Source organism: Fundulus heteroclitus, chromosome 2 (genome assembly GCF_011125445.2).
Source record: "Fundulus heteroclitus isolate FHET01 chromosome 2, MU-UCD_Fhet_4.1, whole genome shotgun sequence".
NCBI classification, from domain to species: domain Eukaryota; kingdom Metazoa; phylum Chordata; class Actinopteri; order Cyprinodontiformes; family Fundulidae; genus Fundulus; species Fundulus heteroclitus.
This window is the reverse complement of record NC_046362.1, coordinates 20243805-20271416: the sequence shown is the minus strand read 5'-3', so window position 1 is coordinate 20271416 and position 27612 is coordinate 20243805. Positions and strand designations below refer to the sequence as shown.

General features: G+C 42.7%; 1 protein-coding gene across 1 annotated transcript; it reads right to left on the bottom strand.

Moving 5' to 3' along the window:
- Positions 1 to 16: 16 nt before the first annotated feature.
- LOC105939806 (zinc finger homeobox protein 4) lies at positions 17 to 22596 on the bottom strand. Its single transcript, XM_021308420.2, has 11 exons — positions 22174 to 22596; positions 18153 to 19848; positions 17534 to 18072; positions 17187 to 17400; positions 13785 to 13889; positions 13553 to 13686; positions 13246 to 13356; positions 11510 to 11663; positions 6684 to 11377; positions 5911 to 6588; positions 17 to 5818 (listed from the first exon to the last, which is right to left on the bottom strand). The coding sequence occupies exons 2-11, from the start codon at positions 19810 to 19812 to the stop codon at positions 5702 to 5704; spliced, it is 8406 nt and encodes a 2801-aa protein (XP_021164095.2). The 5' UTR covers positions 19813 to 19848; positions 22174 to 22596; the 3' UTR covers positions 17 to 5701.
- Positions 22597 to 27612: the final 5016 nt, after the last annotated feature.

Genomic DNA, 27612 nt, shown 5'->3' with positions numbered 1-27612 from the left:
CTGATACTTTTTTTTAATATTTCTACAAAAGGCGCTGTGTCAATTTTTAAGCAGAATGGAGGAATTATAAATAGCGTATTTGCGCTCGCAGGCTAGCTCTACAACATGATTGATTAGGACGGTGTGACGACCATTAAAAAGTCATTTAAAAGATGGATAGGGACCACATTTCCAAATAAAAACCACTTTATACCTGATGAAGTGCTGAACAAACTCTTCTGCAGAGACATTTACTGATTACTATTGGGGTATGAGTGAGTGTAATGCGAGAAGCTATGTATCAGCTGTGGGGAGACGCCGAGGCGATAGTCCGCCATGCAGTCAGGCGGTGGGTGGTGACGGCGACTTTTACCAGTGCTCAAATTTGAATTTCGTTTTGATTAAAAAGGACAGATATGTACCAGAAAGCAGGGACTGGGGGGGGGGGGGGGGGGATTGCCACAAACAGCCTTACAGCTGCACGCTTGTTAAAATCTATCTAATAGCGCCATGTGGCTTCAAATGAAAGCTTATCCTCAGAAGCAGAAGGTGTGTCTCAATGAGCGACCGCATTTGAGCTCTGTCTCTTTAAATCGGGGCTCCACCACCGCAGCATGCTTCGGGATTCATGCATAAACATGAGCTGGCCTTTCAAGCTCTCTCCTCACATAACCAATCTAAATCTAAATGAGCCCCCACTACAGATATACCAGCAGGCAATGACATTACCCCCTCCCCACCCCGCCGCTTCCTCATCCCCATCCCCAACCCCCTACTTTACTCCACTACCCCCAGCGACACATATACACCAGCAGGCAATAATTTCACGCCGTCCCTCAAAGCCCCCCCTCCCCTTCCACCGACGCTCCACGCACACACAAATGCACTTGTACCCCCTTTTTTGCCGCAACCCCACCAGCTGCACAGTGCTCATTTGATTAAGAGGGGAGGACAGGGAGAAGGAGAAATGGTGGGGGATCACTTTATCACAATGACTTTCTAAGATGGCTATCAACCGATACGCAGCTATCTCAAAGCCCTCTCGTGTGTTTACTTTGCTTTTGTTCTCCACATGTATCTGTTTTTGTCTCCCCGTCCCTGCAGCCACAATCAGATCATAACATCTTCACGGTTACATTTTCCGCTGTTGCATTTCTGTGTCGAGGCTAAATGAACAGCCCTCTCGCAGGAGACTATGAGGCAGATGCCAGTTTGGGTTTTGACTTGTATGTGACTCTGAGAGAAAAGCCACATTCCAGCGCTGCCGCTTCAAGACGTTTTTTTTTCTTTTTCTTGAGAAAGAGCAAAAAAATAAAAGTCTTATTCACCGATCCTACGCTGTGCTCTTTTGAAATGTTTCACATGAATATCAGTTTGTCCAAAAGGTGCTGCAGTGTGCAGTTTTTCCTCCACTCTCTCCCAGAGCCGTAAAACACATTATCATCATCAGCAGCCGGAGCAGCAAAGTAATTCATCCGAGGTCGTTAATATTCATCATATCATTTAGTCACAAAGGAAACTCATCTGGCTGAATGTCAGAGATGTAATTAATGAAGTGACCCTAGAGGTCAAGGCTCCATTCACCAAACGCCTTCCACACTCAGCACACACACACACACACACACACAACTGCATGCAAAATGCTTTGCTGCCAGATGTACCCCAATACCAAACACAGAGCACGAAAGATCCACAAGAGAGCTGATCCCCTTACATAGAACATTCATAAAATTACTTTTCTAAGTTAGACCATAGGGATGACACCAGAGCGTGCACCAAAGCAGACTTTATTTAGCTCAGTGGAGTATGGGGGGAGGGCAAGGGGAGAAACGCACAACATTGGGGGGGGGGGGAACTGGGATGAGGATAGAGACACACTAAACCACTGGAGCAGGACATAAGGACAGGTGCACATCACAGGTATCTTTTTGGTCATCACTATGGCAACAACATATCCAGAAAAAAAATGAAAAACTGTTTTACCTACAGTAAGGTTAACAGAGTCCCTTTGTCGTTAAAGGACTCCAATATGTACATCTTACAGTCACTACAATCAAGAGAATACGAGAAAAATCAAATGTTAAATCATCGGTCTTGAACAGAAAACTGCCTTTGTGGTATTTGGAATGCACATTTCTGCACAGAACAAAGCTCATTGGTATTGTCGTAAACATTGGTTAGTTTAAAAAGAAAAAAAAAACATGACAGAGTTTCTCAGTCCATATCCTTTGGAAACTTGGCTGTGATGTCAGTCGGAGTCAGCAAAGCTGTTTGAGCTGGACTTACTGACCAGAGACATTGCAACACAGAAAGACACCGTACAAGTGGAAGGTTTGGGGCTTAACTCATTCAAACATCTTTGCAGTATCTTCAAATGCATTGAGAGGTTAATGCCCAAATAAGATTTTTTTGTTAAACTGGAGGCCTGAAAAAAATATTTCTAATAACATGAAATCCATTTTTTGTCTTGCGTTGTGGGATACTGATCAAGAAACCTGATGGAATTGAGCCCCACACATCTACAGTTGAAGCCAGATGTTTGCCTACACTGTATAAAAAGATATATTAGCTTTTTTTTCTCTCACTGTCTCACAATTAATCAGAATAAATGTGTGCTGTCTGAGGTCAGTTAGGATTACCAAAACTATTTGTATTTGACAAATGCCTGAGTGATAAGAAAGAGATTTTTTTGGGAGGAATTTGTTAACTGAGGGCACACCAGCAGATGTATTAAAGGCAACACTTTAAATACACAGGAAGAGAATTGTGGTCCAAGTCAGTTGCCTGAATGTGCCTTGTTTATCCGTTCAAATAATTACATTAGATAAAATGTCCTGTGGTATGATGAAATTAAAATGGTTTATGTGTTTAAACAGAGTGACCATCATTAAATTGGAAAGAAAAGGGGAGAGGCTTGAACGAATACCATTCTAATTGTGAAGTACAGAGGTGGCATCATCTTAATTATTGATCATGTTATGTGGGTATTTTGTTGCAGGGCAGACTGGTGCACTTCACAAAAAAATGTATGTATTAATTAGGAAAGAATACCGTGTGGAAATGTTAAGGCAACATCTCAAGACATCAGCCAGGAAGTTAAAGCTTGGGTACAAAAATGTGATCCAAATGGACAATGAGCTAATCATACGAACCAATAACTTACAAAGTGGTTTAAGGACAGGTCGGTCTTTTTACAGTGGCCATTACACAGCCCTGATTTCAGTCCTAGAAAAATTGTGGGCAGAGCTAAAAAGATACGAGAATGCAAAGTGGCCTATAAACTTGGCTCAGTTACAGCAGTTCTGTCAGGAGGGATGGACAAAAATTCCAGTAAACTGTTGTGAAAAGCTAGTGGAAATATGCCCAAAAGATTTGGCCCAGTTTAAATAGCAATTCTATGAAATAACTACAGATTTTTTTTTTTTTTTTTGTAAACTGACTTTGAAGAAAATAAAAAATGGGAAATAAAAATAATTTCAGTAATCCAAACTGAAATAAAATGGGAAAAGTTTAGTCTGATTCAGTGCCAGAAAGCGAGAAACAAGATATATAGTGCATGTAACCAGCTGGTTTCAACTGTGTAGCCTTTGAACACAATGACAGAGGAGCATTTTATCAACAGCATCACAGGTATCATTACAGTTTGTAGTCATTAAAGCCTAGTGGTAAAGCGATCAGAGCATGCATCTTTCTACAATATCATTAGAAACTACAGTACATTAGCAGCAAACTGGACATCCTTAAGGGCTGAAGTTCAACACTATGGTATAAAAGAAAAATAAATGCAACATTTCTCAGGAGAAGTAAAACTCTTCAACCGCTATATTACAGACTGCCATGGCTCTAGTTTGGGGTTTTGGTTACAGTCTCCAGTGTGCTTATGAGAGGCAGAAAACAGTAGCTTAGATACAGGGACTCCTTCCTTCTTTAAAAACAGCAGTACATCAAGTAAACAGTAGCGCTTATTTTTGTAGTTCATATTGTTAAAGTATTATCACGTCTTTGGATTTTTGTCTTAAAGCATTAACTATTGTTTAGCTATTATTGTTATATTATCATTATTACAGGTAGAATAAGGACTGGTATTAATCAAACTGAGAGTAAAAATCAAAAAAATCATGTGTGAAGGGAGAAGGAAAAAAATAAATTAAGAGTAGAAAAATAACATCAATAACATCCAAAGTGTTTTTTTCCCCCAACAACTTTGCAGAAAAGCTCAGTACATGTGGAAAAGAGAGCTACGCGTCAAACATCCAATGAAGTCTCGAGTCAACCATACAAAAGCTAAATACTGTACATTTACCCCTCACACTATTAAACACTTTAGTTTCAATAAGTTTTTTGTGACAATCACTCAGAGGTGAAAAGCTCAGATCTTTGAAATGCAGAGATGTTTGTGTAGGTTTCCTGAAATTCTTAGTTCAAGTTATAACTATAGGCATCTTTTCTTTTAGAAACAGATTGATGCAATTTGAAGATCACATCTGAAGAGGAGCCATGTTGATCCGAGCATAGAAAGCTTTACATTTATCACATAACATTGTTAAGCCATTGGTATATTCAAATAAAACGGAAAGGTAGCAATTTACCTTACCTGAACATATGAAAGCTTGTCTTAATCTTTTCATTTTCATGACACACTTATATTGAAGCAAGACCGTCTGTGTCAATCCATAAGATTTTATATTAAGAAACTATCACTAAACACACACAATGTAAATTTGAGTTTGGTTAGAGTTTTCATATACAGTATAATGGTTGAGTGCTATAAAAAATAGTTTACCCCCCTTTGGGACAAACTGGCCTTTACATACTGTGCTATTTGGACTTTTATCCACTAAAGGAACATACAAGGAGTCACATGTACAACAGAAGACTTATCATTGGCTTTTTGGGGGGTGAAGTGGTACTCTAGCACCACACCAGTCTGTTGGTACTCAGTTCACCTACGACAGCTGCAGATCTCACCCCCTCACCGTACAGACGTCCGCTCTGCAGTTTCTTACTGAAAACAAACACATTTAAACTAAATCAACAGACATAGAAAATTTTGGTTATGAGCTTTGGAATCTGAGACAGTCTTTACAAAAGCTCTACGCAAATACCCAAAGGTATTTCAAGGATATTATTCAGTTTTTTTTTCCTTCCGTTTCCACTGCTTTGTTTTCTTCAAGTTTCTTTTTTTCTTTTTTGGAGTTCTCTATTTACACTAAAATCTCTTTGACAATTTATTTTTCCAACTTTGACCAAACTGGAACTACATGCTACACAGCTAGTTGTCTAGCAATGTCTGGTGGAGGGCCCACTGTGAGTCTGTCATGCAGACTGAGAGGTAGACTGCAGGTCTAGCTGGGCAGTGAGGTCACATACTTGAAGAATGCTCTTTGGCCTCTGTGGCATGGTTTTTTTTCTATAAAGATGGAGTTTGGTGTAGTAAGGATTCTGGAGGAATTGGGAGAAGAGCTTGTTTCAAAAAGAAAGGACAGATCGGGAAATAGTTAAGGAGCAACATGAAAAGAGGAAAGCTCTTGTAAAAGAGGACTTTGTTTGGGCTCTCCCTCACCAGTTAAGAGAGTTTCTTCTTTGGGCCACTGTGGCTCTGCATCTTTGGGGTGTTCTGGTTATTGGTTTGGCAGCAAGTAGACAGGGTATGTGTGGAGTCAGACAGATGTTTGGGAACGGATTTTGGTGGGAACATGTCTGAAGGAAGCAGTCTGCCTTTCTAAGCTCTGTCTCTCTCCCCTGCCCTGGCTGAAAGCTCTGCTTGTTCCCTCTCAGCAGTGTCAGAGGTCAGGGTCTTGGCTCTCTTCTCCTTAGCTCTGGCATTCTGGAACCACACCTGTAAGAAGTATTTCCGTCACTATGCATCACACACTGACCTTGAAGAGGTGGATTGTTAATCTTTACTTGGTTTGGTTGCTTTTGACTCACCTGGACCACACGAGAGGGCAATCCCAACTCCTGGCCCAATGTCTCACATTCGAGGCGGTTTGGTGTACGGTGGCTCCTGTAGAAGTTTTTTAGCTGAAGTACCTGGAAGTGGCTCATCTGTGTCCTTTGGCGCTGCTGCTGATGGTGGTGGTGGTGGTGCTGCTGCTGACTTTGCGTCTCACTCCAATCTGAGCTTTGATCCCCTGATATTTCAGGACTTGGAGAACCTTGGTCAGCCATACTGGAACTCTCCTCACAAGGGTAGTCGTCATCATCTTCCTCATATTCATCATCGTCTTCTTCTGGGTTTTTCGGGTTGGTGGAGGAAGAGAAAGAACCAGCTGGTGGCTTCAAGCTAAACTCTTTGTTGCGCATGTCATAGCCAGGGTCGTGGATAGGATTAGAGGAGTTAGACGGACCTGGTCTCTCTGTGGCAGATGTCAACGCCATCACAGTCTGTCCACTGGATCCATTACCTATTGACAGATTGTAGCCTGTTCTTTCAGCCTCCGCCCAATGGCGTGATCTCATATGGGCATCAAGTGCACTCTTCACTTTGAAAAGAGCCCTGCAGAATGGGCAGCGCAGGTGGTTCAAACCCAAGGTGAAACTTGATCCTGGACCCACTGACCGAAACTGTCCTTTTCTTTCTCTTGCCCGCGTATTCTGAAACCAGACCTGTGATAAAACAAAAAAACAACAACAATGGATTTCTCAAAATTCAGCACAGACAGATAATAAAAACAATTTACTGCTCATCACATGAATAGTACCTGAACCACACGTCTTGTGAGACCTACATCTCGCGCAATACTCTCGAGGACTCCTCTGGTGGGGTTAGAGTCCAAACTGTACCGCTGATACAACACTTCAAGCTGTTCTGGCGTGATGGTGGTTCTTTGACGTTTATCCCTCCTGTGCTCCTCTTCAACCTCCCTATTGGCTCTTTGGCCTTCAAAACTAGTCTCTGATATATGCTTTGTAGTCTGCTTTGTGGGGGTCAAGGGATTGTTAAGGGTGTTACTAGAGTGATCAGAGAATGTGTTCTTAATTTGCATGCTGTCCAGGTGTGAAATCATGGGATGTGTGGGGTTGGGATGTATCTGGGACATGGCCCCTGAAAGCATTTGGCTTGCCATTAAAGTTGGGTTAGGGTGAAGCATCATGTAAGGCATGGGTAGGTCTGTGAATCCAGAGTGTAAAAGTTGTACCTGGGACTGAGCTGCCAGGAGATGCCTAGTCTGATGTTCTTGCCACATCTGAAAAGATGGCAAAGACACTGGGCAGACACTGCACTGGAATTGAGCCGGAGCTTGAGGCTGTGGCTGGGTTTCAGTGGATAGGCACGCTGTTGTGTCAGGTGTCCACGACTGAATTGTTTCTGAATCTGGAGCGGAGGAGGGGCTGGTCATTGGCTGAGCAACATTTTCAGAGAGTTGTTCTCTTAAAGGACTGCGTGCAATTGCCAGGTCTGATTTAGCCTTAGACAAGATTGGCGTTGAACTATTTTGCGAAGATGATTCAGCACAATGTTGGGGCTTATCTGCAGAACTTCTGGGTAGTGGATCAGATGGTGTCTTCAAGGTCTGAGATAACTCTTTCTGTTGCATATCCTCTTCTGAAATTGTATTTTGACTGTTCCCAGATGCTGAGCTAGTGGTAGCCTGAGCAGAGGTTATTTTATCTTCTCTGTTTTTTGCAGCAAATGTTTGCTCACCTTTGGCTGCTTGATGCTCACTTTCAGAGCAGTGAACAGAGGAATCAAGGGAAGGCGAATCAGGGTGGGTGTAATACTCATAAGTCAAATCCATGGAATTATCATTATGAGGGTCACCTTGTCCTTCATTATCATAGCTGTTATCCTGATGATCAACATCTGTCATGTAACAATCACTTCTCTGTCTGTTGATGTTGTCAAGATGGCTCTTCCCCTCTGTTCCGTCATCTGTTCCACGGTCTTGATTCTTGCGAGCTCTCTGTCTTGCATTTTGGAACCACACAACAATAACTCTGTTAGGAAGGGACAGGATAGCAGACAACCTGTCATATTCTTCCTCTCTGGGGTAAGGGGTGGCCTCAAACACACTCTGCAGAGTCTCCAGCTGTTTCTCTGTAAAACGAGTTCGGGAAGAGCGTCTGCCTCTCTGGGGCTCTTCTATCACCTGAGGTTGTGGGGAAGAGTTGGCAGAGAGGTCTGGGGAAAGTGAACATGGAGAAAGGGTCAAACACTGTTTTTTGATGTCCTCTCTGGACTCATCCAGGGCTGTGGTTGGGGGATTATTAAAATTGTAAGGAGAATCTTTGTCTCGTTGACGTTCTTTAAAAAGTGTGTTGCGAAACCAGTGTTTGATTACTTTGTGAGGCAGACCTGACATAGCAGACATCTTGTTGATCTCTTCATCACTTGGAAGACTATTAATATCAAAGTGTTTCCTTAGAACAGACAGCTGCTCCTCTGAGATTCTTGTCCTGGTTCTTTTAGCCTGTTGTTGTTCCAGTGTGTTTGGACTGACTTGGCTTTTCTGTCCGATTTGGCTATTTTGTGATGGTTGACCAAGCAAAGTTGTGTTTAGCTGTGGGGAATGACTTAACAAAGCTGAGCTGGCTTGAGGTTGCTGGGAGAGCAACGCTGGACTAAGCTGTGTTTGTTGCCCAAGAAGTGCTGGGTTAAGTTGAGACTGGTAAAGTTTTGCCAGCTCAGGGTTTATGCTTGAGTCTAACCATGGTTGAGTCTGGAGAGCCATAGACTTCATCACAACAGGTGGTAAGAGTGGCAGCTCCATGGAAAAAGGAATTGGTGGAAGTGGAAGCTTCGGTATGGATAATGGGGGTATGGAAAGCTGAGGCAAAGAAAGAGGGAGCATGGGTATTTTAGGCAATGGTAGAGTTACTGGGGTTGTAGTATGGGATGTGGCTGTACCAGATGTATCAGAGATTGACACCTCCTGATGTTTAGGCTCTAGTGACTGAGATGGGGAAGACTGGGATGATGCAGCAGGGACAGCTGTTTTCTGTTCTTTTGCTGTGACACTTGCTTTATTTATTGGATCCGAAATGGATGGCATTGGTGAAGATTCCATTTTTTTCACTTGAGTCTTAACAGAGTCTGTTGGGGGCTCTGATTCTTTGCATGTGCCTGGGGTAGAAGCTGCAGCTTGGGTGGAAACAGCTGAGTTCTCCACCGATTTATGCTCGGCGAGGGGGTACATCTGGTCATATTGTAGTCTGTATTCTTTAGAGAATTTCTCCAGTGCATCAGTGGGAAACAACATTCTATGCAGATACTCCTGGTGGCTTTTTAAAATCAAGGCATTAGAAAACAACTTGCCACAGTCTCTGCATTTCTCCCCAGTTTCACAGCATTTCTGCTTTGAGTTTGCAAATGCATTATCTTTAGTAATTGTTTTACAATCTATGTCTTTGTTGATTTCTGTTCCTTTACAATTGTTATTCCACCCTTCCATTTTTTCATTCTTTAGATGACCAAGTTCCTCTTTTTTGGTCTCTGAATACTCTGCCACCTTACTTATGTCAGTGTGTTGTAAAATCTGCAACTGGTGTCTGTGTCTGCTTTGTAAATACTGCAGAGCCATCTCATAGCCATAGCTCTGTAGCAAAGCTCTCAGAGGCTCCCCATTTGCAGCAGCATAGGGCACTCTTGGAGGGGGGCATTCTGATCCTGGATGAGTAAATGAAGAGCAAGCCACTTCCTGCTTCTGACTCTCCTTTTCAGCATGCATCTCCTCCGGTTCTTCCTTAACTATGGAATTGTTTTGCTCCATTTCAGTTTTATTCGGCTTGCTGGAGGACCCACTGCAGACCACATCGACATTGGCTTCCCTTTGTGAATGGTCAGTTGGCTGGCTAAAAGTAGAATTTGCACTTTGTTTGTGGGTGTGTTTTTCTTCCGACTGGGACTCCACTTTGAAATCTGTCTTAGCCTGTTCTTCTGAAATGAATTTGGAAGATGCTTCGAGGCCAAGGTCTTGGCTCTTCACCATAAATTCTGGGTTAAGCTTCACATCTCCTGACAAGTAAAATGGCAAGAGTAGTTGCTGTTGAAGGGAAAGTAGGTTATCCGGTGCCAGTGCGAAATGCTGTTTAAAGAGATTTTCTGGTCCTAAGGGAAGGTGGTGGATTGCTTGGGACTGAAGCAGTGCTGTTTGCTGTTGCAGTTGAGCCTGGACCTGTGCCTGAGCTAGCTGTTGCTGCTGTAGTAACATTAATTGATTTCTTGATGCAAGAAGCTCTGCCACTCTCTTTTTTGCTTGCTGGGACTCTGCTGGGTCAGAGAGGGTTGGTTGATTCTCAGCTAATAAACTAGAGCCCATTAAGGATGGGGTCAAACTGCTTATCCCATCTGTTTTTTTGGCAACAGGCAAACTTTTGGATGTTTCTTCACTGATGCTTGTAACCAGGGCAGTGGTAGGGGGGACTGACCCTGGAGAAGTCAAAGTTGACTCTGGAGTCTGCGGAGCTGAGTTTTGGGCGGCACGAGCTCGGGTCTGATGAAGAACAGAGCGAAGATGTATGTCGAGTGTAGAACTCTGGCTATAACCTACTCCACATAATCGGCAGCGGTAGGGTCTAGGATCTGGGCCACGTGGGGCCTCAGGGGTCAAAGAATTTGTACCAGAATCTTGCAAGGCTCTTCTGGCCCGATGCAGATGGGATACCGAATTATAGTGGACCAGAAGAATTGTTTTTTGAGTAAAAGACTCTGAGCATATGGTGCATTTATAAGGCCTGGAGGGATCTAGATAACGATCCATTGTAGGGTTTGAGCTTTTTTTGACATGAAGGCTAGAACTAGGTTCTGATACAACCTCCTCTGGTGGCCCTTTCTCAAACTCATTTGGATTCTCCTCAACTCCATCAGCTTCATGGACAACCTCCTTCTCTTTAGTTTTGTCTTGTTTTTGTTCCTCCCTCTCCTCCATGCCCAGTGCCTCTTCCTCTATCTTGTCATCATCACCCTCTCCTGCTTCTTGACCAACTTGAGGTGATAAACTGAAATCTTGCTCAACTGAGCTCTTATTGTGCTCCATGTATGGCACAGTGTGTGGTGCTAAGAGAGCATTCTGTTCCTGTGTGCTGTCCTGCTGTGAGTGCGTGTTTTGCATGTGTCTCTGCAGGGCCTCCTGACTGCGGCATTGTCTAGAACAAAGGGAACACTCTGTCGCCGCCCTCATGGCATGGTACTGCCAGTGCAGCTGGAGCTTCTCCTGAGTGGGAAACGCCAAGCTGCACCTGCTGCAACGAAAGCGGTAACCATGACGATCTGAAAGGGGAGAGGGGTCGCTGGGAGGGGAGGTAGGTGGAGAGGAAGGGGGTGTTTGAGTTGGGGACCGAGGAGCAAGTGTGCCATTGGAGGGGTGAGTGGTGTTGTCTTCTAGGGGTGGGGTGAGCAGTGCTGTGACATCTTTGGGTGCGGCAACATCTCCCTCAGTGTTCTCCACCAAGATGCCTGTGAAGTGCACCAAAAAGACAGCTGTGAAAATTTAGTTCAGAAGAAAGTTTTTTGGAAAAAAAACAGACATAGTTGTTTTTTCTACAAGATATAGGGTTCAGTTCTATATATATAATTTTTGTTACAAACCTTTATTTTTCTGTGAACCAATAATTGGCTCTGCAGTACGGGAGCCGTTTGCGTCATTGCTTGTCTTAGTTTTAGTGTTCTGAATATTATTAGTAATCGTATCCTGTAGGTCTGTCTCCAGCAGAGGCTCGATCTGTTCCATTGATGGTGTCACCTGCAAACAAAACATTGTCACACATTGTCCAATGTCTTCGTTTCTGATTTACAGTCATTCTAAGAGGCCATTTGACAACTCAAAATAAATGGAATCGCTGATATTCATAATGTTTTTCTTCCGTCTTCTATTTTTTTTTTTACTCGGACAATGCCTGGCAATGAAGTTTCGGGCAAATGTAAATTGTGAACGTGAGGTTGAATGACAATAAAATCGGTCTATGTCCATGTTTTCTTTAATCTATCAACATGAATAAAACATGTTTCCTTGCAGAGTAAAATAGTAAGCAAATACCAAAGGGTACAAAGACAGACACGCGATGATTTTAACAATGTTATAAAACATTCAAATGTATTAAGTCTTGCGTCTGCCTGTGTAGCAAGCAGCAAGGCACATCAGTTTGTTAAATACGCAGTTGAGATGCATTTCTGCCCTTCAGTTTCTACACCATATGCCCCAAGGGTTTAATAAAACTTTACTGAGGTGAATAATTAATTTATTTAAAATAATTCTTCATATAGGAAATCCCCACTGCTTCCAGCAGCAAGGGTAAATAGTATATCTATGCAAACAGCTAGCCACCCTGAGGAAAGGACAGAGAGCCAAAGATGAGATTTACATGACAAGAGTCTTCACTGCGTAACAGCTTCATAGCTGCAAAAGCGAAGAACAACCACACATACACACTGCAGGGAAAACTGAAGGTCATACTTAATCTAGAGAGCGTAATTGGAAAGCAAGGTACATAATGGCCATCATCACCTCAGTCTGAATTAATGAACCTCAATTACTATCAGAGAGAGTGAGGGAGGGGAAGGGTATGGAGGGACGGAAGATTTGGGAGGGGGGGGGCTAAAGGGTGTAGAATATGAAAAAGAGATAGAGCAAGAGAGAGAGGAAGTTAGGGGGCACAGAACAAAAAAAACTGCTTTGGAGAAAGACAGTGAGCAAGGGAGGGGGTAAGGTATAAGAAATTGAGACAGGGCTTGGGAGAGACAGCAGGAAAGGGGCAGGACAGAAATTGCAGAAAAAAAGAGTGATTTGAGAAGCCAGAGGGGGGGAGGGAGGGGCAGCAGAGGGGAGAAAGGGTGAAAAAAGCAGTCATGAAGAGGAGGGAAGAGAGCAAGAGACAAAGGCCACTTAGCATACAGGCCAGGGAGATGGGAGGATGGTGATGTGGATAGATGACCGGTCATTGTTAGTTGGAGAGACACAGTAAAAAGCATGGGGGCCCCTTTTTAGCTTGACTGCACTTCTGTTAATAGAGGGCTACTTAAACATGCATTATAGAAAGACTGGCTTTTCCTACACTCACTCACTCAAACCTACTCTCTTTCCACTATACAAGACGCGTCCACACACATCCACCGAGAACGCGCGGCTGCATCAAAGATGATAGCGAGGAGCTACTTAAACATGCATTAAAAAAAAAAGCGGCTGCCTTTCTCTCTGGTGCCTTCTTAATGGAATTGTCTCCCTACATTTCAATCGTCCCCCACCATCCCCCATTGCTTCGGCTTCTCGTTTTATTTTACTTCCTTATGAATGCACGCACAACACATACACAGTTGCACACACATACCGCGCTGATGAGCTTGTCCACGCAGTCTTGTGCCACACTGTGCACGTGCGTTAGATGCTGTCGAAGGTGTGAGCACGGGAGTCTGACCTGGCACAACGGGCATTGGACAGTCTGAAAGTGAAAAAGATTGGAAAATGCGACAAGAGTAAGAAAAAACCACATGTGCGTCATCAGAATTCATAAAACGAAAGGCAGCGCACGAAGTGCCCATGAATTCTAATGTAATACTGCAGTTATTGTGTACTTTATTACATCCCATATTGACATGAGCACTTTTGAATTATTAAAATGTATTTCAACTGCTTACCTGCTGGTTCTCATTTTGCTGGTGTGTTTTGGGGCGCTTGGTTGGGACTGAGGTTTCCATTTCTTCATGTATAGAGGATGGCCGCTTCGCCGTAGGCAATGAATCTCTTCTTTCTTGGTCTTCTTTCGTTTTTACTTCAAGTAAAAGCATACACATTTGAAAGTGTTTACATTCGCAATGCAATATATAAATATTTGATTTTATATTGTAGGATTTGTAAGAGCAACAGTACCTGTTTGCTCAGCGATTTTTGCCCCTAAATTACTTGTGTCTTTGGTTGTGTCCAAGGGATCAGTGCTGGTCTCACTAAAAGTCTCCATGTCCTCAATAAGCTCTCCTAGGACAGGACAATACAAGTAATTATGATATGCAAACACATTGCCTTATTTAATATACTCTAACAAACAGACTAATTGCCTTTTGTATTATTTTCTTGGCAGCATCTTTCAAAAAGAACAATGTATTTGAACCACACTTCATTCCTCTTGCTTGCCTGCAAACCCTATCGATCACACATTGATTCTGCATTAGATTCTCTCAGAGGTGGAGTAGACCTAAAATGGACTGGCAACACACAAGCTCCTCTTAATGTGTCTTAATTTGCAGCGAATCAAATCAAAGGAGAGATTCATTTTACAAATGAAGCGTTGAACTACTTATTCCAGGGGTTACGCTGTCCACACACTCCAGACAATATAAATACAGCATTTTATCTTGAGCAGTCTGTGGAGTAACGACTAATTTCCACCTCCCACAGTCTTTTTCCAGCTGATCTGCTTTAGTCCATTGATTAGCAGGTGCTAGTTAGCTGTTGTCAGGGGTGATTGGGAATATAACAAGGATGTGTATTGACTAATCGCTTTGTTTGATCAATATCCCAGCAACAGCCATTGCTCATTTTGTCTCTGTTTTCATCTCAATCCTCTGTCTACCCTCTGGAGTTAGCAACCGCTTGCCACGTGAAACCCACCACATAAAGCCACACATTCTTTTAGGCAGGTGGTTGGGATCAAAGTATACCAAGGATATAAAAAATTAGGGCTTCCAAAATTGCTAAAAATTTTCAATGATATGGTTCCCATGGGTAAAAAGGCTTTTTAATGAGAAGACAGAAGCGTTGGTATGACTGGAGTTTTCTTTGGCTGCATGGAGTATAGAGTAACAGTGTTGTTTAGCCCCCACTTGTTCCTGCACACTGTCTGTCAGCTGGCTGAAAGACTGCTACTGCACTTTTCCATTCCTTGCAAGAAAAACAAATTTGTCCTCGGAAATATTTCTATCCTAAAAAAATAAATAAAAATAGCTATTCATAACTGAAGAAGGGCTTCTAAACGAGCCTGTTAAGGTAGCACTGTTGTGGACATATCATGCTTTTAAATCCTCCCTTTTGACATTTAAATCATTCAGTTATGGTCTATATAAAGTGGAACTACAATGCTTTGGTCTGAATTTCTGGTTATTGTTGCCCCACAGCCCCTCTTTGTCCCCTGTCCTGAGGTTTGTCTGAGAGCAACTCGTTTTGGTGTGGTCTCTTTTGATGCAAGTGAAGCACTTCATACCCTGCACCCTTAAAGCTCGCAGAGTGTTCCACTCCACCCAGTTTGGCCATTTTTGTAGTCAGATAGCATGATTATGATTATCTAGCAGCGCAGAAAATTTTTGTTCCCAAATTGATTAAAGGATGTCAACAACTTGTCCATCCAACCTTACATGTTCATTGCTCATTTTGACTTTTCCACTTGCAGCTTCCGCATCCTTGACCTTGGGCTACAAAATTGTTGATAGATAATAAAAATGGCAGCATTACAAAATTGCTTAGCCGGAAACGCATGACTTTGTTTAGCAGATCCGCAGCAAATACTGTGAAATAATTATTGAAAAAAAACATAGTGGGTAATAGAGAAAACTGAACAGATTGAAAATTATGATCCAAACAGAATAAAAAGATATCCACGCAGCTCCTGGGGAGACTACATTCAACTTTACCTCGACTCCTCAGGACTCCAAGTACTCAACAAAATGTATTTAAAAAGGAAATGTAAATTTTTTTCAGTTCTTCCTTTTCTCATTAAAATCATTCAGTTGTAGGTTAAACTGTATAAAGTGGAACTGCAATGCTTTGGTCTGAGTTCCTCATAAATCAAGCTCAATATTCCCCCTGTTTTCCCTGTTCTGAGGTGCGTCTGAGAGCAACTCGTTTTGGTGCGGTCTCTTTAACTCTAAAGGAGGCACTTCACACCCCGCCCCCTTCCAGGTCGCACAACGTTCCCCTACACCGCGATTGGCCATTTTTGTAGTATGCTGGGTGACGGTGTAATGAACAACCAAACATTTTCACTTATCCACTTGCATCCTCCAGCGTGGACTACAAAATCGCTCTGAGAAATGAAAATGCCGGATTCACAAAATTGGTAAAACAGAAGTCAGTACCTTGTTTAGGCAAATAATGTGGCGCAATTCTCCAAAAAACGTCATAAAAAAACTAATAAAACTGAATGGTTTGAAAAATATGACCCAAAAAGAATATAAAAATATCTACGCAGCACCTGGACAGACCATATTAAGGTTTTCTGCATTCCTAGAGACTCCGAGTACACAATAAAGCGTGTTTATGGGCTAAGTGGATTTTGCATGATATGTCCCCTTTAAAGCTACCAGTGGCAATCTAAGAACATGTTTGAAGGTTCTAGCTGAGCCGATAACCTCAATAATTAACAAGATAATATCAGTCTATTAGGCTCCCAAAGTTACTCCACAAAGACCAGTATGGCAAGAAGGTAGAATATTCTACACACCATACACATGTTTACTTAAAAAAATACCATCAAGTTTACTGAGTGATCTTTTTGTTTTTCTGCTCGAGTCTATGTAGAAAAATAAAAATGACAATAGATCAATATTATACATAAATTATGATACCTTATTTTGATAAATATTTTTTCCAGAAGCAGGAGTAAATTTTGCTCTCCTGTTTTAAATAGAAGCAATAGAATGATGTAATATTTTTTTTCTGTTATGTTTGTAGGGTGGCAAATTAAATGAATTTAAAAGTAGAAAGCTTTCCAGGGAAATTCCTGCAAGTTAAAAGGAATTTCTGGGACTAAGTAGAAATACCCATTGGAATTTAAAATATTGAATGTTTGTCATTAACCGGGATTTTATATATTGTTGAGGAAAATATATTTTAGCATATATTTTACTAAAACAACTGGATTTAATGCCGCACATTTGTGAATATCTATGTGATAGATCCACCATTGTATACGCACATGAATAGATGATTTCCAGTACTCTAGGCTGAACTCAAATTGACTCGTTCATTGAGTGAAGTAAGTTTTGATACGTTTACTGTGTAAATGTTCACAAAGTATGAATGTTTAACCTGGACATATAATATGGAACCGTATTAATAAAGTAGTTCACTAAATGATAAGTTGCTACATGTGTGTCACGTGGTTATTTCTGTCTATTGTCATAAAATGTTATTTAATTTGCCTATATGTCCCATAATCCCTAAGGAAAGTTTCCAATTGTGAATATTTCCGCCTTTTGCCATTCTACCGGGAAACCACATTTTTACTGCAAGTTACAGAGAAAATCTCAGCATGGCTACCCACAAATTTCACATTCTCACCTGGGATGCCACTTTGGCATTTTCTGATGGTAAAAATGGCTGCCAGCTCTTCTCCACCCATTGGCTGCAATTGCAGGAGCCCTTCTCTTTGTTGATGGGCTGAAGTTTGACTGTGTTTCAGTACTTGCAGTTTAGAAGACGAGGAGTGGTTGCATAGAAGACAATGGAACAGCCACGAACCTCCATCAACCTCCCCATCATACTGCTGCAGGAACTGAAATTAAGGTAAAGGTAGAAAGAAAAGAAAATATGAAACTTCAAATTAATCATTACTATTGGAAAACGGCAAATTCTACCCCACACAGAGTTCAGTAGAAATATAATAAAAAGGTGTTTTTGTGCCTTACTTTGTACACTCTGAAGCTGGCCCCATGGTGCGGAGCAAGGGAATGTCCCTGTAGCTTCTCCAGACTGCTCGTTACAAAGTCACATAGGTTGCACCGTAGCTGGATGGGGTTGCCCTTAGCAATGAGGGAGGCTCCCTCCTGACCCCTGTCTCCACCCTCCTGGAGGTGAGCAGCTAGCTGGTAGCGGGTGCGGTGTCTGTCAGTCTGGCAGTGTAAGGAGAAGTTGGCCCTCAAAGGGGTGGTGTAGCCACACAGTCTGCAGTGGCAACCACCTGCAACAAGGGAGCACCACTCAGACTGAGGCAAGGAGCGGGGCGCATTCAGGTGTTTCTCTACAGACTCTAAGCTGTCGGAAGAAAAGCACAGGCAGACAAGGCATTGGAACACGCCCTGGGAGAGGGGTGTAGTCGGAGACATGGAGGGGGCTGGGGGAGGAGATGGGGAAGGGGAGGGAGACGGAGTGAGCGTAGACCCAAGGGTGACTGGTTGTTCCGGGACCTGCTGGCCAGTCAGTCGCATGTTCAAGGTAAGCTCGGCACCTAAAATGGAGTAAAACAATTAGCCCCACTTTAGTGCAATTGTTATTTAAGTAAGTGACGTTGAGCGACTCATCCCTCACCTGTGTTTTGTAGGTGTTTAAGATGTGGGGCCAGACCCCTGCAGTGAGACAGGTAGTAGCCTCTCTGGAGCCGCAGCATGTTGTGTGTGTGTTTCTCACTAGTGGTGTGTATGCGCAGGTTGCGGGCAATGCTGGTTTCGTAGTCGCATACGTCACATCGCCACCGCTTACCATGAGAGTGGGAGTGAGCAGGTGATGGGATTTTAGCAGGCTGGGCAGTGGGTGTCGGAATAGCGAGCGGGAGCTTGCTGTAAGGCTGTTCATCCACTGGGTGACTGCCAGAAGAGCTGCTGTTGTTGGTAATGAGAGCACTTTGTATGTGACTATTTGCATGTCCCCCATTTTGAACATTGTTCAGATGTTTGTCGGACTGCATGTGTATGCTGAGGTTGCCCTTTGACGAAGTAGCATAGTCACAGACCTCACAGCGGTAAGGCTTGTAGCCACAGGCGTATGTTTCACCCCGGGCCAATCGAGGATGGGGTTTTCCAGAGGAGCAGTACCCACACACACCTTGTGTTCCACCACCACAGACACACTTTCCCCCAGAGGTGCCACACACGCACTGGCCTCCCGTCTCTGGATGTTTGTCCTTCATGTGAACTTGCAGTGTATGCTGAGACTTGTAGTGCCAGTTGCACTTTGGGCATTTAAGAGTCTTGCAAGAATTGCGTGAGTGCATTATTGTCATGTGACTGGTCAGAGAGTTATTTGAAAGGTCTTGGTTGAGGCTTTTAGGGACCCCTTCTTTTTGTTCTTCTTTGTCTTTCTCGTCATCCCCCCCTGTGTCTAACTGACTGTCATTTGGTTCTGGAGCTTTGGCACCATTTCCATTGGAAATGGAAGAGTGAGGAACCCCGGCTCCCACATCATCCTCTGCAGGTGCGCTGGCAGGCTCCGTACCTGCCAGCGGAAAAGCCATAGAAGACTGCTGGGATCTAAAGCTCTGCGGAAACCCAGAAATCCAGCCCTGATCTCCTTTAATGTCTTTTACCTCTGTCTCGCTCAGCAGGGCAGAAGAGGATGATGGACCACTGAAGTGCTTTGGAGAGACTGAAGAAAAAGGGAAGGGCTTTGGACAAGAGGGGGGAGTGTGGGAGGGCTTTGGAGAGGCGGCTGTTTTGCTGTCGAGTGTGCCACTGGCCTTTGCAGTGCTGGAAGAAGAGCTGTACTGGCTCTGTTGAGGTAATAAAGAACATTTGGATTTTGTTTGACTTTGGTTTGAAATGGCCTCCTCCTCTTGCTTCCCCTCCTCTCTGCCTCTGCTGCCGAGGGCCGCTGACAGGCCCCCTGTATGTGAGGCGTCTGCCACACCTTCATGCGCCTGTCCTTCTTCTTTCCTCTGCCCTGACAGATACCCCTCCCCAAAGTCTTCTTTAAACCCATGGTTTTGAAGCAGTCCTTTCTCCGGCGGATGTTGGCTCCCTTCTTTCTGCTCACCTCCCTCTCCAGCCTTGGACCCCTCTGCGCCCTTCTTACCCTGCTGAGGCGGGGTCAGGGATTCTTTGGCAGGGGCCATGGCTGAGGTATGAGAGGACAGCCTCTGCTCAGGAATGACTGCCAGGGTCAAGAGAGGGAGAGTTAAAGCCTGGGGACTGAGGTCAGCATCTCTCTCCTCTCCTCCCCCTCCATCCCCTCCCCCTCCCTCACCGGTGTCCATACCAGAGGCTACAGCTGCCGCACATTACCAGACCACCTGTGTATTTTGGAGAGATAGAAGATAGACAGAGAGATAGCAAAAAGAAAATACATGAGTCATCTGAATAAAATTGCATAACAGCGGAATCATTGATTAGATTTCTTAGATAGCATCTGTTCAATACAACAGTCACAGCACGCAACCCAAAGGCTGGTTACCCAGGGGTTAGCGTTAGCCCTTAATGGGAAAATCAATAGCATGAGTGCTAAACTGGGTTGAGGAATGTGGGTAAAGGCTACACAGGAGGTCTGCAATATTCCTCAGGGAACAGGATTAAATGAAGAACGGTACGCTGCAGAGCTAGAGGGCTTCCATGGAATTGCCACACAGAAAATAGACGAATACTTTTTAAAGCCAGTATATTGGTCTTGGCATCTTTCACTGTGCATCAATGAAAACTTACTGTAAGCGATGCTGTAAAACAGCATCGCTTAGAATAAATTATTAAACCCTTAATACATTTCTTGCCCATATGTAAGCTTTTGCTAAATGTGGCCAGTTTTGTAATAGTCCTATATAACATCTGAGCAAAATATTGAAAACTATTTATGTCTGCAAGTCATGCAGTTTCTTTAGACTTCCTTGCAATTTCTTATGTCACATTCTTTTCGTCAAATACACTCATGCACATGAATATTGTGTCCTAAACCTCATTAGGAAAATTATAATTTTTCACCTTACTTTTTTATTTATTTATCTGTGACCCATAATAGAATATCACATGAATAAAGGTTAACGGTCAATTAAAGTAAAAGAAAAACTGCATAATGTCAAACAGCTTTTCTTGGAGTTAATAGCTGCCTCACATTTTTTTAATACCAGATGCTAAAGACGTTTTTACAAAATACAGCTATCTTTTTTATAAATATTTTTTAATTATTGAACTAAATTAGTATTTACTTCAGATGCCCTAAAAATAGAGGAGGCCTCCACCCTCTTAGGGTTCACTGACTGACAGGTGAAATGCCTTGCAGACAGATACGTCTCTGTTAGTCCATGTGTGACTCACAATCTCATCACTGACTTTTTTTTTTTTTTTTTAATCAAGGTGAGACCTTCATCTACCCTTTCACCTTCCGCTTCAACAAACCCTCCCCCTCTTCCTCCTTCTTAAACACCCCATCCCTCTCTTCTGTGTCCAGCCCCCACCCCTTCGTCTCTCTCTCTGCAGCTCCAAGATATATGGCTCATATCGGCACCATGATAGTGCTTTAATGCACTGTGTTTATGTCACAGGCCACAGACCCTTGCCCACTGCAGCTGTCCACTGTCGTGCCCAGCGATCGCCGAGGGGGCCGAGCCTGGCCTGCCAGAGGCTGAGAACAGCCTCTAATCTGATAAAGATTTTCATTTACACTGCAATCAATAACCCGGGGTCTATCGGCAATGTAACTATTTATACAAGCATTCCTGGCTCTGTATTGATCACAAGTGCGGGAAACCATCATTTAACGATGGGTGTGTTTGTGTGTGACTGTACGTTGGTGTGTGTTAATGAGTGCTCATCCTTTTGTGCTTCTGATTCTGATTATGTCAATTAGGTACACTCACCTGAAATTAAACATGCATGAGCTTATTACAGCCCCATTAGGGCTGTTTTATATCAGTGTTCAAATATTAATGCACATTGTTGTGTTTGCTGTTGCTTAATAACACAACAACGATGTAAAAACATGCAACAGAAATTATAAGTGTATGCCTGGATTTCCCAAACTGGTGTGTGTGTGTGTGTGTGTGTGTGTGTGTGTGTGTGTGTGTGTGTGTGTGTGTGTGTGTGTGTGTCCAGCATAGACAGGAGAGGCAGGGGTGTGCAGGGGGCTGAGAACCAGACAGACAAGAGTTGTATGGCTATACTTTTCTTTTTGTCATTATTATTATGGGATATGGACACGAAGCTGGAAAATTACTTTTATGAAGACCTTGTGGATGGCATTTAAGCTCCACCAGCCTCAAGGTAAACAACTAAAATGTATTTAGCATTTTCTTTTTTTACCGGAAACATGGTAGCAAAGGGGGGGTTGGAACAAAACCCGCACAGGCAGCAGCATGAATAGTTCACGGATCGACTATCCGAGTCTTCTACTTCTGCCTTTGTTTACACTGTGTCCTACACTACCGTAGCACTTTCTGGTTCGACCCAAACCGAGACTGATCGCGTTCAGTGGCCGGTAACAGGTGATTTGGTTCGCAATACCACCTAAAATCTCGGATCTGTGAGAATTACAGGCTGCACTAACCTAAACGCCTCCCCTCCTCTTCCCCACACCGCCGGCTTGCTCCCTTCAGCTACCCCGGAACATCGTAAACAAACGGCACACTTACATTTCTGCAGCTTCCCCGGCACAAAGCTCCACACGCTGAATGTCTAGTAGTCCAGAAAGCAGTCGCATGGAGTCTCCGCTCATTCCTTATGAATGATCCTTTGCTGTGTTTTAACGGAGCCAAGAAAAGGAGAAAAAAATGGGGAAAAAGAGAGGAGGGAGAGAGAGAGAGGGAGCAGCGGGGTCCAAGTTGTTTCCCAACAACTGTGTAATTAAAGCTACATACAGAGGCTGTAGTAAACAGAAGAGATGGGGACGGAGGGGTTTGTGCGAGCTCCAGAGGTAGAATGAGTTCTGATCACTGAGGGGAGGAAAAAACACTTGGCTCTTTATTCCTGCTAATTAGTTTCCTTCAAAAAATGGCTGAGATTATGCGCAGTGCGCATGTGCGTAATTGCGCAGACACCGCTAATTAGCCCGTTTGGATCAATAGGATTCCGCGAGAGAGAGAGAGAGAACGAGCGAGCGAGAGAGAGAGAGAGAGAGAGAGAGAGAGAGAGAGAGAGAGAGAGAGAGAGAGAGAGAGAGAGAGAGAGAGAGAGAGAGAGAGAGAGAGAGAGAGAGAGAGAGAGAAACGGAGAGTCTATACCGAAGAATGCTTATAAAGAATATATGAAAAAATATGGAAAAGTATGAGATTTTGCATCTTAAATCTGGACTTTTCATTTTGAAAATATATGGACGTAAGAATTGTCTTTTAGATTCCGCTAAGAAAATGACATACGATGAAATATGCTTTATTTTTCAAATATTTATTTCTGACAAAAATGAAGGAAAACAAAAGCAATGGAATAAAACGATATAATTTACAATGTAAAGTCGAGAAAGACGGACAAACTTAATATTCCTCTAAAGTGAAAAAAAGCGACCTCCAACAAAATGTGTCGTTGTCGCCGTGTTGTTCACACAAACATCCTCACACTCTCAGGCCCCGCAGGACGTTTTTTTTAGGATGTCATATTGACATTTGTACTCTAGACACGACGCAATGTTTAAATGAAGGTCCGGATTTTTAGACAGAATCTAGAAACCTCATTATTTTGCAGGAACAGTGATATCTGAATTTTTGTTGTTGTTGTTATTTTCTATCCAATTTAGAGCATTTCACATTAAAATAATTTGATTAAATTTGACAACGTTTTATTTAAAAAAAATTAAATTGCTGAATCAATATTAGAGAGTGGTTGCCTAAAACGTGCTTTTTAAATGAATTGCTGATTTTGAACTTGAGCTGATTGCGTAGGCTGCGTTTATATTTACATTTCCCTCAGCCTGAAAAAAAAATCAAAAATCTCAAACCCCAAAATGACGTGTCCATTCCAATGTTTGTCCTCAAACAAGACCTTTGGGCGTTTTTTTTTTTCATCCGTCTTCTCCGATCGTCCGTCAACTCAGCTCCATTGTTATGATAATGCTATTGTGAATTTCACGCTGGATATGCAATCTGTCGGTCATCCATATATTTAAATAGCATCAACTGCATTTGTTTTTAAGATCAGATTGCATATTACATAAAAAATAATATTAATATTATAAATAATATTGGCGTATAGTATGAGGTTAGAAATATTAATAAACCCAGGGCAATACAAGACCATACATACCTAATAAAGATGGCGATATTTTCCTTGTTTTTTATTTAGAAAAAACTTATTGTACAGCCACAAATGTAAAAACAAACCTCAAATCTTTTATTCTAGTTCTCCCCCAATTAATTAAGCGCCAAATGATTTGTCTTATGCGTCTGTGAAACATGATATAAATATTTTACGATTCGACCACGTTCGAAGTGATGATCTGGCAGAGGCCTCTATCAAAAGACTGCAGGTTATCAAAACCATAAATCACTGCCTGCTCTGTTGTCTTTAGGCATACATGGCTTTTTTTCCTCTCTTGTTATGGCTGCCGTTAAATCGGAGACAATTTGTCATTTCCCGAGACAGAAGATGGTGACACGAGTTTCAGCGTTTGTCGTCCAGACGTTGGCTATGTGCGTCTTTTCGGCGTGGTGGGGTTCACACGTGATATAGGGGGACATGTTATTTTACAGATTTGAACAAAAAGATAAAAAAAAAAAAAAAAAAACTGATGTTTGGAAGCATTTTGTTTATGTTTGCACGTGCATGATTTTACTGGTTGTGGTGCTTGTTCTTGTAAAATATTAGGCTTTAATAATTTGGTTTAATTTAATCAGCATATATTATCATCAGAACATATTACCATATATATCTTTGCAGAATGAATGTATTTATTTATTTATTACACCAAAATGCAGGTGGACACTATTAGCTGTGAGGGGATGTGGCAGACGTGTTTGTTACACGTAAATATACAGAGTAATGTATGCATTTCTATGCCTTTTTGGCGAAACCCTCTTCATTAGTTTGCTTTCGTGTTTGTAAATTCACCACACACACGCGAACAGAGACGCCATTTCCACAGAAATGCATGTACTGCTGTGGTATTCTACCTGAATGAAAGCTGACATGCAGCGCCTTGCAAAAGTATTCAAGCACCTGGAACTTTTTCTTATTTCGTCACCTTACATCAACAAATTTCAGTATTTTTCGTGAAGATTTAAGGCAACAACCAACACAAATTAATGCATACTGGTGGAGTGAAGGACGAATGTTACATTGTACTCCTCAATAAATTCGAAGTGGTGGCAGCATCATGCTGTGGGGAGGCTTTTCTTCTACAGAAAGGAAGGCAAGATGATTCAGAGTTAATGGGTAGGTGGATGGAACAAGATATAGGGCAATGATGGCATAAAACCTGGTTGAGATAGGAGCAGAAGTTCACCTTCCAGCAATTATTACAGCCTGAGCTAATAGTTTAGCATGGTGGTCAAAGTCTGGACCTAATTCCAAATGAGAAGCCATGAAAAGAATGTCCATCCTCAGACGCTCTCCAGCAAGCCTGTCTGAGCTTGAGCTATTTGGGAAAGAATGGGCTTAATTTTTGTCTTTAGACCATACAAATCTGGTAGATACATGTCCCCAAACAGGTGCCATATTTGCAGCAAAAGTTGAGTCTGCACAATATTGACTCAAGGGAACTGACTCAAGTGCACGGCACATGTGTTTTTCTTTCTCAGATTTTTATTTGTAAGGCAATTTTATTACCTTGCATAATTTGTCTACTAATTCACAATTACGCACTGCTTTGTGTTGGTCTACCACGCCACATCCCAACGAAATGCATTGAAGTCTGTGGTTGCAACGTGACACAAATGAGAAAAAGTTTTGGGTTTTCTGAATACGTTTTGCAAGGCGCTGTATTTGTACACACATTGCTCACACAAACATGGATAGGTTGTGCTGTAACAGGCACTGTGCTGCCATGCCCTAAGGTGTATGCCAGGGGTTTGTTGTTTTCACTGTAATATATAGTTAGCCCTTCCACCAATTTACCCTGTCAGTGCTAATGGGGCAATTAACCGCTGTGATACCCCCCAGGCAGAGAAGGAGTCCCAAAAAGCTTCCCAACTCCAAACTTGTCTTTATGACATTTATATGACAAAAAAAAGTGGGGGAAACTGGGGACTCATCTGACACCTTGGAGGGTCCTTAATGTCACTCCCTTCCTTGCTCCCCACCCCCCCTAACTGCCCCGGGGTATGGCACCAAGCTGGAAGTGTAATACATCATGTACAGTAAGAGGCACAGGCCGTGTCCAGCAGGGAGAAACTTCTGCACCACTGCAGACTTGCACGCTGCGTCCCGTTCCGCATTGTTCTAATTGTTAAAACCCAAACTCGCCCGGTAACATCCTCCTGCGTGACCTCTCCCTTCAGTTAACGCCTCGTCGGGTGTCTGTAAGTCCTTTTGTCTGAGCTCACATTCCACCTGTCCTTCTTGCTTCCCCAAGGAGGCAATAACCTCACTAGCAAGAGCTTCCCCTCGAGCCGTTGTCATAGTAACTTGTGGGCTGGTCGACATGACAACCCCACCATGGTCCAGAGATAGATGATAGGGCAGAAATGGGGAGGGAGCATGCACATGGGGGATTTGCACCCCCCTTTAATTTGGTTCGGCTGCTTTAAAATGTATTTTTTTTTCTCCTCCCTCGCTCTTCCGTCTTTAAAGACGATGTACTGCCTGCATCAGCCCGCGCTGCATTCACACAGGTATTTAGAGGCCGCAAAACGTACGCCTGCTGAGCTTTACGGCACCTTGATGGCCACTGCATGCGGAGAAATTGAAATTATTTCTGCCTTTTTATTACCCAGGATATCATAGAAAGGGCAAAATACTGTGTTTTATATATTTTTTTTATTTTTTTGTGCCTGTTACATTAAAGAAATGTGATGTTTTTCTTCAATAGCTAATAAACAGATACATCGTCTTGCATATTTGTTAACGCCTGTCTTTTAATATATTTTGTCTCATCATAAACACAAACTGCAGTGTATTTCATAGATATTTTATGTGACAAAGTGGTGTATAATTAAGAAGTGGAAAGAAAATGCTAGGATTATGTTTTTTTTTAGTTTCCGTTTGTGTACCAATTATTATCAAAATTATAGCTGCAAGTCTTTCGGGGTGTGTGTCTACCAGCTTTCCACATCTGGAGATGCTCTTGCTTCTTTAATAAATATCTCCAGCTCAGTCAGTCTGGAGGGGTGGAGACCCTTCATGGTGAAGAATATTTGACTTTCATTCAGGGGACCCATGTTGAAATCCTGGTTGTGTCAGGAAAGGCACCTGGTGTAAAAACTCAAAGTTGTCCCTGAATAAGGGAGCAGCTTAAAGGACTCTCTCAGTCAGTCAGTCTTCATGGGTAGTGTGTTTAAATAGCAGTTTTCAAGTCCCGTCGCACATTCTCAGTTTGATTTTGATCTGAACTTGACTGGGCCTTTCTAAAATATGAATATGCTGTGAACTAAACCTTTTCATTGTAGCTTTGGGCCTGGCTGGATCTTTAGGGTTGCGGTCCTCCTGGAAGTTAAACCTTTCCCCTTAGTCTCTAGGCTTTTACAGCGCTTCACATGTTCTCTATTTTCTGGGATATGTTCTGTATTGAGCCCAGTCTATCTTTTCATCAACTCTCTCGCCCAATAAGCAGCCCCATAGCATGATGCCGCCACTCCCATGTGCTCAGAGTGACCTGCATGTGTTAGTTTTCAGCTCCCGGCGTTTTGCTTGTCGGCCAAAAATGTTCTATTTTCCTCTCACCCTTGTTTGCTACGTCCTCCACATGGCTTGTAGCAAACTGAAAACGAGTGCGTTTGTACCTTAATTCAACAAAGGCTTTTTTTTTAAAAAACTCTCAGAGACCTTCACAGGAAAGCCATATTGCCACTGAGAACGAATTTAACACCTTTACACATCAAAACACATTTTTTTACACCTTAATTGGCTTATGATCCCCATTGTCTGCAGGTGTTGCCATGCCACACCTTTCAGAGTTTCATTTATATTAAAAACAATGAAATCCT

Excerpts from the sequence above, each read along its gene's own strand:
- LOC105939806 (XM_021308420.2), bottom strand. The coding sequence starts at position 19,812 with ATGGACACCGGTGAGGGAGGGGGAGGGGATGGAGGGGGAGGAGAGGAG. Across the intron at positions 13,357-13,552 it reads AGCAAAATGAGAACCAGCAG|ACTGTCCAATGCCCGTTGTG; the intron begins GTAAGCAGTTGA and ends TTTCACTTTCAG. Across the intron at positions 11,378-11,509 it reads TGGTTCACAGAAAAATAAAG|GCATCTTGGTGGAGAACACT; the intron begins GTTTGTAACAAA and ends TGCACTTCACAG.